We start from the raw sequence: 13,891 nt of genomic DNA, 5'->3' as shown, positions 1-13,891 counted from the left end.
TAAGGGCATTCAATTCTCACCCTAAAATCTCCCTTTTACGGTGATAAAAGTCACAGTACATCTTACTCTCCCTGCTATATGTTCACACTTATAACAATCCTCTATTTGTTCTCTAGGGAAATGTAAGCTGTAGAAAATATGCAAAGGTCATGATTAGCAACATATCATTCCAAACAATTCAATTCTCCATAAACCCAATTATTTTCACATTTTCCCTATACAACTATATCAAAAATACTTATTATATTATTGTCTAATTTAGGACCTCATATCTGCAACCAACACTTGCAAAGTTCTTGTTTTTAAACTAGAAAAGTCTCTATAATTATTAGATAAAAAACAAAAATACAGGGCACAAGCACTTGAAAGCTAGAGCCAGGTATACACAAATGGGGTGACCCACAAGCAGTCAGACTGCAGAATGTAGTAGTGACTGATTGGGAAGGGCTATGCTTGAGAACTCTGCTGTTATACCAGCTCTCCAGTAATGCTGAAACATACCCAAGATCTTATTGTTACAAGCCAGTCTTAAATAGAACCACCAGAACAAAAWTTTGCCCATTTAAAAAGTGTTATGTTGATATCGTAAACATGCAAATTTAAATTTAAATTAATTGGTCATAATATATAGCACCTCCTTTTTCTAAATGCTTCAGCATTAAAGAATACAAACCAGAAACGCCTAGAAAATTAATATTTTAAATTTATGATATTTTTACTCTTTAATTAAAAAGGCCACTGAGGGCATTACCTGAACATCCAGACATGCATTATCTTATTTAAGCCAGTTTTATTTTTACCTTTCCCCTACGCCCATTGCCGCCATCTTGATCTTCCCATTGCCAGTCAACTCCTCGTACCACCCTGGCACCTGCAAAGATTCCTCTTGCTGTAATTTTCTTTGATTTACGGCGAGACTCTAACAATACCCTAAAGTTCCAAGGGGGGGGAAATAAAAAATAAAAAAGTCAAGATGATAAAAGCTCCGTATCAAAAAGTCCAAAATTAATCTTTGGAAGCGGGAGGACAGGAGAACATCTTGAAACAAAAATAACCCCACAAATGCAGATTTCAGTGTGTGAATCACCTCCATTACATTCTCAACTCAAACAGCAGCCCACCAGATTAAAAAGTTCTTCCTAAATCTGAATTATTATGTGTTTATAATTAAAGTTTTTAATCCTAATGAAAATTTCTTCCTCAAACTTCCTACTATGAATAGATCTACAAATAGAGGCAACTTAGGAATAGATCTGTACCGACATTATTAACATCAGTAAAGGAACAGAGACTTCTATAAACAAAACATTTCTGTTTCTCTTAGAAGCATCCCTAGGTCAATATTACTTTCCTGTAACTGTACTTCTATCTTTATTCAGAATTATGCTATTAAGTAGAAGAGCTGCACCTTTTCCCCCTCCATGTGACAAGAGTTTACTCTCTACATACTTTTTACATATCTTGGCACATTTCATTCAACATAATCAGCATCCATTTTCTCAGTCTTATTTTTATAATAATATGCTATTTTCCTAAAACAACCTCCTCTTTTCCTCAGACTCCAACAGAACCAAAATAGATCAGCACAGAAAAAGCGCCCAAACAGAACAGTTCTTTATGAATAATTAATTGCAAATGGAAACAGAGATAAACATTTTCCTGCCTTTGCAGTCATCTCAAAAGCCACCATTCTGCRTGCAACCAGATTTCTTACTTCATGCCATAAGAATGTTGCCAGACAAAAGTATTTTTCAGCTGAAATTCTGAATGTTTCCTGACCTCTTCAGGAAGTTAAAACCCTCCTGCTCAACTTTTAACATCCAGCAGATGGCAGACAAGGAAAAAGTTAACAAATTGTTAGAATCAATGAAAAGAGCACATCAAAATATTAGCAAATTTTATCTAAGTAATACAAAAGGGTGACAGAAAACGCGAAGAGATATGTTGTTTAGAGCAGCATTTCAGAAATATCTCAACATCTACAAACCTGACACAAAAAAGGCACATTTTACTTTGGTATGCAGCCCATATGACATCCCAGACTTAAGAACAAAATCAGTAGAGCTTATGCTTTCCTTCATCCAAATGTCATTAGATGCATTTTGCCATTTTTCTAATGAGCTATCCCTCAAATTCCACTGCGCTGCTTTGCCCTTTCTCCTCCCTCAAACAACTAAATTTAATCATTTTTTCTCAGCTAAGTTGGATCTAAAAGAAACAGCTCCTTGGCAGATGAAGCTGTCTTCTAAGTAAGAGCTGCAAGACAGAAATCAGCTGGTGTAAACATAGATAGGGAGAAAGAGTCAAGATGCAAAAGATTTCCTGCAGTTCTACACGTTGCATAGAATTTTATCTCCAAAGCTAAAACTTATCTTCTATACACCAAAACAGATTCCTTAATTATAAAGGAACCTTCAGCTAAAAAGAAAATGAAGAAAAAAAGACTGACTAGTATTTTCAAAGGCAATGAGATTTTAAAAAAAGGTAGTAAATTGGAAAACAGATTCGTATTTTGTTACTTATTTTCTATTAAATGCACCAAGCCAGCACTTTCTACTCTTGGATTCAACATCTAAGTTTTGTTCTCCATTACAACATTATAATTTAGACACTAAGCTCATGATCTCTATTTGGTAACTAGACCTACCAATACAAATTTCAAAAAACAGAAGTTATTTTTCAATCAGGCCATTAACCTGGGCGCTTTAGCCATAGTTAGACTTCAAGGCAAATGTCTAAGAAAATAAACACAGTCCCTATGAAACAATACGAGAACTCCATTTTTGTGCTCCAACAATTTACCTCAACTATAAAAGCACATCACTAAATTATGACACTTGCAAACCTTACTTCTCCAAGAAGAAGAAATAAATGTTCTGTTGTACACATGCCACATTTAAAGCAGTATCATGTCCAACAAACACAATTCCAATGACTTCATGTCATTCCAGAGAGCTACCATAGAGTTGATAGCACAAGTAGTCATTACATAATGCTCTCAAAGTATTTAGTAATGGGCGAATATCACTATTCTCACTTTGCAGGTGGGCAAATCATGACAGAGGGGACTCTGGATTTAGAGAAGTCATTCAAGCTAAAGAACACAAGAAGAGCTATGCAAGAACAACCTAAAGGCCCATATTGTTCACAGTTCTTCTCTAAGAGACTTCGATATTAGATGCATAAGAAAATCACACGAAAAACAAGGTGAGGATAGAGTGACTCTTTACAGCATCTTTGCTCTGCCTTCTGTAGTCAACAGTTTAAGGAGTCTGAGTCAGAGGTTTTGTCGCCAGATTGTTATGTTCTTAATAGCCTACAAGAGGGACATTATTCATCAATCTGTCCACACCATTTTTGAACCTATTTAAACTTTCACATTTAGGAATTCACTGACAGGTGATGTTGTGATCATGCACTGTGTAAAGATAATTGCCTTCATTTTAAACCTGCTATCTGATAACACAAGAACTAGGAAGCACACAACGAGGTTATTAGAAACTGAATAATCACATCCTAATTTCTTTCTCTACTTCGTTCTAAATCTCCACATTTAATGCATTTTTCAGACGCAAAAGTTTAAGTCTATTTATCCATTTATCCTCCCTCACAAAGAGGCGGAACCAGCAACAGAATCTACACCTGAATCCACTAGCTTATCCCATCTAAATTTCAGGAACCAAATCTGCAGTAATAGAAGTTAACCCCAATGGACTGTTCCTATTTAATTTCACAGGGGAAAAGCTACATTTTACCTTTCGCTTCCTGGTGTAGTAATTCTATAAAAACGATGCCTCAAGTGATGTTTGTCCCCATGATAACAAACTGTGCACAAGTCATAATTTGTGCATTCGGCACATTTCCATCGTATACCAATGATTGGTTGCTGTCGACAAGTATCACACATAGTCCCATCATGCTTGATACCTGAAGGAAAAAAAGAAAAGACTGTAACAGCATCGCTACAACATTACACAGATTTCCACCGTACAGCATTATAATTTGAAAACATATAATAAAAAGTTAACAGTAAAGAAAAGTTGATGAGGATACCATATCAGCCTATATCCACCATTATTGGGGGGAGGGGAAATCAAGGAATTTGCCTCACTTTTCTAGTTGCCAGTCTGTTTCTGAAAATTTTTTCTTTATAATAACTTGTCATCTGTTAAATTTGACGAGCTACATTTGGTTTTTTCTATCTACACAAATACCCAGAGATTATTCTATGAGAAAGAAAATGAGGAATCCTGTAATTTATAATTAAACATTCAGTAATGTATGTACCAAAAAAATCCAGGAAATATGGAATTCCATCTCTGGATAAGTCTCTCAACAGATCATACACCACAAAGAACTAGTGATCAACTGTGTATGAGTGTTTGAGAACCATTGGTTTGATTTACACATTTTGTACAATAGAAAATATAGGCGTTTAAACTCTATTCACTTAAACATAGGGAGAAGTTAAGCTCTCTTTGACAGAGAGCATCAGCTTCATGAAAATCTATGCCACCATTTTGAAGCGTTTAACTATTTTATGTTACCCATTTCAAAAAGAATCTGCCAATAATAAACCAAACGTAATCCACCAGCATGTGCTCTTCCCAACCTTCAAAAAAAAAACAAAAGAAAAAAAGAAATCAAGTTCTCAAGTCTGCTCATTCTAATAGCTTTGCCAAGCTACAGCTGAGCAAGTGATCAGCCAGAGAAATTTTTACTCTGTGCATTTTGAATACAATAAACAGCAGCAAGATTAAAAAAACAAACATCAGATTCTGCTGCTGTTTGGAAATATTTGGGCAACAGAAGAGATAAGTACTGGCAGTCAGTACATAGCACAAGATAAAAAATGATCACTGAAAGGCTGGAGTAACACAGAACTCTCCCACTCACTCACCCTAAAAAAACCCCACGGATCTCTGGAAATAGAAAGGAAAAAAGAACGGTTTTCATCCCCTCCAGAAGGGCTGTTTTTGGAAATGAGAGCAAAATTCACTACAAACTTATTAGTTATCTGTGTTCAACAGCTAAGCCACCCGCCATGAAGAAAAACCAAGAGYTGAAAGGCAAAACTGAAGGAACAATCTTGTCTGACCATGTCACAGAAACACAGAATAGCTGAGTTTGGAAGGCACCTCAAGAGATCATATAGTCCACCCCCCAATCAAAGCTGCTCAGGACCATGTCCAGCTGGGTTTTGAATATCTCCAAGGATGGAGACTCCACAACCTCTCTGGGCAAGCTGTTCCAGCGTTCGATTACCCTGTATTTCAGTTTGTGCCCATTGCCTCTTGCCCTGTCACTGGGCACCACTGAGAAGAATCTGGCTCTGTCTTCCTTACTGCTCCATCAGGCAGACACATTAAGACAACCTCTCCTGAGTCTCCTCTTCCCTAAGCTAAACAGTACCAGCTCTCTCAGTCTCTTCTTGTATGTCAGATGCTCCAAGTCTTTAATTACCTTCGCAGCCCTTTGTTGGACTTGCTCCAGGATGTCCATGTCTTTCTTGTACTGGGGAGCTCAGCACTGGACACAGCACTGCAGAGGTGCCTCCCCCCCCCCCAAACGCTGAGTAGAGGGGAAGGATCACCTCCCTCAACCTGCTGACAACACTCTGCCTAACGTGGCCCAGGATGTTGGTGGCCTTCTTTGCCACAAGGGCACATTGCTGGCTCACGTTCAATTTGGTGACCACCAGGATCCCCAGGTCCTTTTCTGCAAAGCTGCTCTCCAGCCAGTCAGCCTCCAGCCTGTACTGGTGCATGGGGTTATTCCTCCTTGGTTGCAGGACTTTGCATCTTCTTCTGCTGAGCTTCACAAGATTCCTGTCAGCCAATTTCTCCAGCCGGTCGAGATCCTTCCAAATGGCAGCACAACCATATGGTGCACCTTGTGTGTCATTTCTCCTAACCAAGAAAGTTTCTCCCTCCAGCCTTGGCTATAAACGTATTTAGGAAGATTTCCAGCCCCATGATTAAAAATTGTCCTGATGTATGAACACTGGAATAAAACTGTATTTAGTTAAGGCTGGAAAAGACAACACATTTGGAACAAAGACTGAACACATCACTGCAGAGATCTGAGCAGCATTTCAGGGCAGCCAAGGATAGCCTTTGGTGACAATGAAAACCCTGAAACTTCTGATATTATACTAATAATCACTAATTCTTGGAGCAGTTCATGACTAAGAAGGCATTCCTATCTTGACTACAAATTCCATGCTGAAATTTTGAAGGCATAGCATGGACAATTCCTATAAGCTAAACATTATTTGCCAGCTCCAACTGCTGGACAACACACCTCATATATCTTAAAAAAAAAAAAAATCTATATTTAAAAAGTGTTGGCTGCTAACAATGACAACCAAAATCACTATTTGTCTACAAAACAAGAATTTGGAAATCTCCCATGCATGTTTTCCCCCCACATACACACTCCCTCAATGACCTTGCTCCCAACATGCAGGGGTAACATCAAGGGGGAAGCAATCATTCTCATTCTGTACACTGAGACTTTGATATCTGGTATCTGTTGATATCTGCTACACCCCAAAAGATAGTATTATGATCTTAACGTGGTTGACTCACTGCTATGTGAAATAGTCCCATACTATTCATATCGTGTGATAGTCTTCAAGAGCAGATGCATTATAAGGACTCAAACGGATAACTAGTCACTATTTTTGTTGCCCTGCTTAAAGTTTCTACTTAGTTACAATGCTTGGGTTGTAGGGTTTTGGGAGGTTGGGTGGGGTGTTTTATAAAGTGGATCACTAAACATGGTATTTCACATAGCGACAGAGCAGTTACACACCTTTGGAATTATTTAAATGGTTACTCAACTTTATGGAAGACAGTTTGCTGAGAATCACATTTACTCTGGATGTAAAACGGCCACGACATTAGGAGCCTGAAGGATCTTTAAATTTGTGCAAGCAGTAAGGAAAAAGGGCAAAAGAAAAGCATAACCAGAAGTCATATAATGCAAAATTAGGTCATCTCATGGCAGACCTAAATAAAAACTAAACATTGCAAGTCAGTGAGGCAGAAGCTGCTGCAGAAAAACTCAGGGGCTGGAAACTTTCCTTAGGAAACATCAAGAAAAACATGTAAAAAGATGTTTGGTTCAAAAGTCATGTTAGTGAATACAGCGCTGGGACTTGCAAAGAGAACTGTACATATCTTCTGTTTAGAATCTGATTGAGAGAGTCACATCACCTCATGGATCCCTGAGCACTGTCCCAGTAATTGCACGCTTTCATCACCCACTCCCATATAAATGATTCCAGCAGCAACACACACTTTGGTAAGTCCATGCCTCGCCTGATCATCCTGCTCCATTCTTTCCATTTTACCAGCAAAAGGGTTTGCAGGGGTGAGTTGTAAAGTGAATCAAGAAACATATCAGGCTGAAAAATAGCCAGAAGGAAAAATATTCAGCTGAATTAGTTTCCCAATCCAGTTCTTTGCAGTACTACAAAACACTGTTGGCATAACAAAGAAATCATTGCAGGTCAGGAGCCGGCAAGTAATCCAGTTACAGAAAGCTTAACCACTGCATTAGAAATCTGAAGGGAGAAACAGATTTGAATACCTCTGGTGACAGTGGACTAAGAGAGAGCTTTAACTTCAGCTGCTAAAAAATAAGCTGAAACAAGGTGCTACTGCCAGATGATAAAATAAGATACCTAATCCCTTAAACATATTCATAATACAAACCAAACATACTATTTAAATCACTAGTATATTTTAAAGAAGGTTGAAAAAATGAATTTTTTCAGCTAACCTACATATTAGAAGTGGTACACGGGCATCTGAAGACAAAATTAAACAATTAGAACCATGACACTAAGCAAACATGGTGGTGAAGTAGAAGTCAATCTATACATCAAAACTCAGCACTTGGGACCTGGCGTTCACACTACACACACTTCAGGGGAGGAAGGGAGACAGGACAGTATTTCAGACTAGCTCTGGTCTAGCCCAACAGACTGAGTGCTTATCAGCACTGGGATCACATCTTTCAGTTTCGTTTCATCAAAAAGGAAACCAGTTTGTGCACTCTGAAACCATGCTGTGATGTAAACCAAAGCACAGTAAGCAGGAACACTCAGGAGACTGGATCAAGAGCAGGCTCTGAGGCCAAACTAAAGTGCTATTCTAAATGCAACCTGTATCTATCATATAAACTGCTTCTGCTCTTTGAAAGAAAGGCTATTTTTAAAAGGTTGAGAAACACAAACTTTATACAGTTTACATTAGGAAAGAATGCTTTCATTAAACCACTAGAATACATTAAAGTACCATCAGAACGTCAGAATTCCAACATCAGCAGTGCAGCTGGTCAGCTATGAACTAGAAGAACACTTTAGTTCCCTAAAATAAGAAATTTTGAAGAATATTTGGAGGTTTAATTTTTGCATTATCTTAAGAACAGGGTATTGCAAAATGAAACATTTTTTGTATCATCTTCCATATCTGACCAAAAAAAAAAGGGGGGGGGGGAAAGCTAGGTAGTGAGATGGACACTTCTGCCATGCATAGCTACCTTTAAATAACTTCCCTCCAACATCAGTACACCATAAAATCCAGTATTCCTGACCCATCATTAATATTTTTACTCTTTGCATATCATATTCCTTTCTTACCTATCTCCCTACCATGGTCATTTTCACTTTCATCTATTCTCATATCTTCACTGGATTACTTAGGCCACAATCCCTCTGCCATCACTTATTTATAAATCAATTTTACAGCCTTTCCTACAAGTTTTTAAACCCATGGTTGTTCTTAAAGCTGCAAAGTGAGATAGAAGCAGTCTTGTCCAAATTACCAATTTAACTTGTTAGAAATTAATTTCTTTTGTATTAGAGAGATTTTCAAAAGTGGCAATATACAACTCTCCAATAAAAGAACCAAATTCTAATAGTAAAACAAGATGTACAAGCAGTATCCACATCACTAATTGTTAAGCACAGCAAAAGTTAACAGTAATTTAAATAATTAGTTCTCAGAACCAGTAAAAGCTGGTTTCCAATGGATTCATGCCCCTCATTTGCTAAAAAAGCCTTCCTATTATAATGGTAATACTCCCATCAGGCAAGAGACACCATAAACTACTTATAAAATTAATTTGTTTACATACCAATTTAAAAAGCAATATAGACATTTTGTTTTTCCCATTCTTCCACTCCAAATAATTTTGAAGCTATGGCCAGACCCCAGCCAAACTGCAAAACAAGAAATCTCAGAGGTAAACCAAATCTGGGGAAAACAAGAAGGGAAAACTCAAATCAGTGCCCCCATAAACACAATTCATCTATTAAACAGTGTATCTGGTGGCAGCCAGTTGAGCGATCACTGCATAGGAGAGACTCCAGCCTCACCAAAGCATGTGCCCTATCTTGTCTGGTAAGGGTATCACAAGATACGCGAGGAGGGAGAGGATTATTGTGCAGGAGAAATGGGGGAAGGGCAGGAAGGTTAGAGAACAAAGGACATGTTCATAAAAAACACGTTTCAGAAGTACCACTGCTCATGAGACTATCAGATTTTCAGCTTTAAGGGGCTTTGTTAGTATTTACAAGTAGCCACTAAAAAAAAATCCTTACTAATACAATTTGTCTTAAATTACACCTGATGGACTAAAAGCAAGAGTAAAACAAATATATAGAATAACTCAGCCAAGGCTCAGTACTTTTAAGATGTTTTGACATTTATGATTTCATGATGATTTATACAACTATTCAGGTTACAGCGAATTACCAGTACCAGTAGAGAAAGGGAATCAGATCTGCAACAGACACAGGCTAAATTTTTAACCTGGGCACAACCCAGCATAAAGAGCTTTTGAAACCAGACATGTGCTCGCTTTAATCGAGGGATGGCTCCACATCAAGACTCCATTCCCTGATGCCAGCTCCTTCTCCAGCTCCCCTCACTCAAGCATAATTAGATAAATATTTTAAGCAGGAAAACAACAGTGTTACTTTGAACCAACCATACAAAAGAGGAAATAGATGACAAATTAATTTTTGCCTAAGCTTTGTAGAAAACATCTTCAGAAAGAGAATAAACACAGAATTTTTATGCAACGATCATGAGTATTACATGAACAGCCAGGAGTGCTCTTCAATAATATGCTACTGCACAGCCTTCACCTTTCGCAGGAGACTGCCTTCCCTTTTAAATATAAAGCTTGGTTTTCTATACTTTCCTGTTAATCTTTCTTGCTTTGACATAAAGCTGTAGCTTCTGTTCAGCTACTCAGAAACTACTCCTTTCCATATTTTTTTTTCCCAACACTATCAGAAAACATGGATTTTCAAGACCACCTGGTTCTCTTTTTAGGTCTTAAAAAAGGCTATTTTACAAAAAGGCATGGATTTACTTGTAAGCAATCTGACTGCTACAGGATACTGTTAATGCATCCCATCCCACCACATACTCCTTTTAGGAGCTCACCCGCAGGGTCTAACTGAAATTTCCTTTCTTTTTACATTCCTAGTTTAGTAACCTCTCTCAGTCCCTTTATCTTGCTTAAAGAAATGCTGGCCAACGTAAATGTGACCACCAATAGGCAAAAGTGGCCGAACTAATACAACTAGCTTGGTACAGATCACTGAAAAAAAAACAAACAAAACTTCATTTCAGAAATCATTCTTTACTCAGATGACTGTGCTTGGAGCAAATAGGTAACAAGAGATACTCTACATAAATTATTAATTTTTATTTTAATGAAGACAGACCTAAAATGTTTGTACTAACATTATTTAATCCTTATGAAAAGTCTACATAGTCTTGCAATTGTGATTATTGCCTACAATTATTAAAATGTAAGAACAGTACCTCATTTAGTCGATAAAACTTCGTTCTTGCATCAAGCAAAATGCACATATATATGTGTGTGTTTATATATGTATAGACATACACGTATGAACATCTACTTTAAAAAAAGAGAGAACAGACTACAAACACTACTCGTTTAACACAGCGGGCTCCTGGTGCATCACTACTGTTTTTAACAGTACATGCTTCAAATTCATTGAAGCAGCACCATTTTTAAGAGCTTAGAATCATGTCTGGTTTTGCATACCTAATAAAAAGCGCTCCCAGCAATAAACAATCTAATTTTGTTTTCTACTGCTGTATTTCTATATTTACTTTCACTATAAAATTACACTCATGTTCTGACTGTAAATTTATTAGCCAAAGAGAAAAATGCTTTTTTAAACTGTAAGATCCAGGTTTGAGTTAACTCTGTGCTAATTATCAGCAAACAAACAAAAAGAACAAAAGACACCCCCCCATATTTTATAACACATTTTTGTTCAACAGGTTCATTATGAATACTACAGTTAGGAATTCCTGTCACCTAATCCCACTTTTCCTATAATTATTTATATCAAAATTATCTAGATGCCCTAGAGATAGTATCAAAATACCATCTAGAGGCAGAGTCCCTTATACTAAACAGTGGAAAATCATTAACCCCAGACAACAAGCAACCAAATACAAAAGGTGGAAATCTATAGGAGGGAAGCGATTTGCCCAAGATTACAAATCAATTCAGCAATAAAACCAAGATTTCAGTCCAAATTGACAGCATCCTAGTCCCATTAACTTTCCACTGGAGTATAGTGCTTCCCTTTTGCTACTGCTTCTTTATGGATTTCCACTCTTCCTATCTCCAGGGAACCATTCCTCTAGACAAACGCAACTCTAGGTAACTCCATACAGCAGTTCTGCACACCCATTGGCCAAAACCTCAGGAACAGAAATACCACTTGCAAAGCCTGGAAAAAAGCTGTGTCTATGAATTTTCCCCAAAGCAATATACATAGTCCTACCTGAAGCAGAAATTAAAATTATAACGCAAAAGTATAAACATAACTGAAAATTATAAGGACTAGTCTTTATAATTCCTGTAATTCCTATATAGAAAAAAATACATGGACTAAGGAATTATAAAGCACCAGAAAAAAAAATCAGGACTTAAAAATGAGTATTAAGTGTAGGTCTCCAGATGCTGTTAACAGGATACCATCAGCTTGCAAACAAGTCAAGCAGAGCAAGAACAATGAGCATTCAAGGCTCATATTCAACATTTATGCATATGTTTATTTTTAAGCAGAAGTAGTCCCACTGGTTTCTACAGGACATTAAATGCAGGTAAAGTTTCAAAGCCTAGGCATCTGCAACACAAGGAAGCACGACTTCAAAGACTACTCTTAACCTCTTGTTCCAAGGTCCATTTCAAAAAGATTTTCAGCTGAAGTTTCAATAACATCTACCTTCCCAAACCAAAACAACCAAACCAAGAAAACAGGGGAGAGGAAAGTAGTCAGACATAGAGAGAGAGAAAAAAAAAAATCTCAAAGGTTCACCAAGACCAATACGATTTTCTTAGCTACACTGGGGTAATTAACTAGAATGAATTTCAGAATTCTGCCTTTTCAGAAACGTGTTAGCTTCAGCCTATCACCATAATTTTCCTTTCTGTTACCCTATACATAGCTGGCTGAAAGATGGTCTCTCCTCTCCACCATATTCTAAATGAAAAACAGATTATGAAAACAGTATGTATCTAAGTATCCCAACAAACCCGACCAATCACCTCACTATTAAGGCAATCCTGCCAGGCCCAAAACCAAGTAAGCATTTTTCTGATGAAACCTACCAGCACAAAGTATTTTTTAAAAAAGTTTTAACTGTAAAACAGGTGCTAAAAGGAACATTTCCCTGCAGTGTTTGCAACACCAATACTGCCGCGTAATGTCAGTGCAGAATAACAAGAGAATGAAACCCAGTGATCTAAATCCATTGTCTAAATCGACTGAATTTAAAGCCTAAATATCAAGCAGCCGAGAAATTAAAAGAATGAATGCATGGTTTTTGCAGTTGCTTTGCTATTCCACAGCAGGTCTTGCAACGCAGATAAAAGGCAAAACACACACGTTACAAGACAAAACAGTACTTCAACCACTTTTTTAACGTAATCGTCTCTGGCAAAAAGGTGCTACACCCCTTTTTCTTCCACCCTCCCTACACTTGCCTCAGAATGGCTGTTACCACTTTGCGAAAAAACTCCAAAACATAAACCCAAGGATGGTGGGGGGAGAGGGGGGATAAAAATCAACAACACCCGGAGATACCACCCTCTCAGCCCCCTTCTTCCACTGCCCCCCGCAACATATTGCAAGGCTGTTCTCTGTGGCAGATCACTCTTGTTTTGTGTAGCCCGGTCTGAAAGTCCCAGGGCAACTTCTCCTCTCCCCACGACCCTATATAACTCAGAATATATATATGTGTGCGTATGTGTATTTTTATATATACACACATATATACGCACACATTATTTTACATATATTTTTTATACACACACACGCCCACGCAGAGCCATGCCAAGAGAGGGGGCAGGGCAGCTTCCTTCCACCCCACCAGACCGAGACGGAAAGCGGCACGCTGCGAACGAGGAGGGGAACACCCAGCGCCCGGCCCCAGCCCCCCCCGGCCCCCCGCCCGGTGCCCCCGGCGCCGCCGGGCTGGGCCGCTCACCCGTGGGCGCGCTGTCGAGGATGCGGAGGTCGTAGGCCCCGGAGCAGCGGTAGTTGGCGGCGGTGCCGTTGTCCCAGACGACGACCACCTCCTCGGGGCTCTCGAAGCTGCGCACGGTGCCCACATGGCCCTCGCCACCGTCCTGCTTCCCCCACTTCCAGTCGGGGCCGCGGACCACCCGGGCGCCCACCCCCTCCACCATCACTCGGTTGTTCCGCGAGCTGCTCATCCCGGCGACGCCCCGCGGGCCCGGGCCCCGCGGCGGCTGCAGGGGGAGCGAGGCCCGCAGGCGGCGAAGGGGGACCCCGATGGGGGCGGCCGCGGCTGCCTCC

The 13,891-nt window shown here is 39.0% G+C and overlaps 1 protein-coding gene across 7 annotated transcripts in view; it reads right to left on the bottom strand.

Moving 5' to 3' along the window:
• MIB1 (mindbomb E3 ubiquitin protein ligase 1) overlaps positions 1 to 13,849 on the bottom strand; it is an 86,276-nt gene extending 72,427 nt beyond the window's left edge. For all 7 annotated transcript variants that reach the window (XR_003252304.1, XR_003252305.1, XR_003252306.1 and 4 more), the window contains exons 1-3: positions 13,560 to 13,849; positions 3,756 to 3,927; positions 801 to 930 (exon numbers count right to left, since the gene is read on the bottom strand). Coding sequence is in view for 4 of the 7 variants with exons in the window: in XM_026058603.1 (XP_025914388.1) it covers positions 801 to 930; positions 3,756 to 3,927; positions 13,560 to 13,788 (531 nt within the window). In the remaining 3 variants the exon portion in view is untranslated. The remainder of the gene's footprint in view (positions 1 to 800; positions 931 to 3,755; positions 3,928 to 13,559) is intronic.
• Between the last annotated feature and the right edge of the window lie 42 nt (positions 13,850 to 13,891).

This window comes from Apteryx rowi, unplaced genomic scaffold (genome assembly GCF_003343035.1).
Source record: "Apteryx rowi isolate R43461 unplaced genomic scaffold, aptRow1 scaffold_149, whole genome shotgun sequence".
NCBI classification, from domain to species: domain Eukaryota; kingdom Metazoa; phylum Chordata; class Aves; order Apterygiformes; family Apterygidae; genus Apteryx; species Apteryx rowi.
Note: the sequence above shows the minus strand (reverse complement) of the source record. Positions and strands in the feature narration are given on the sequence as shown.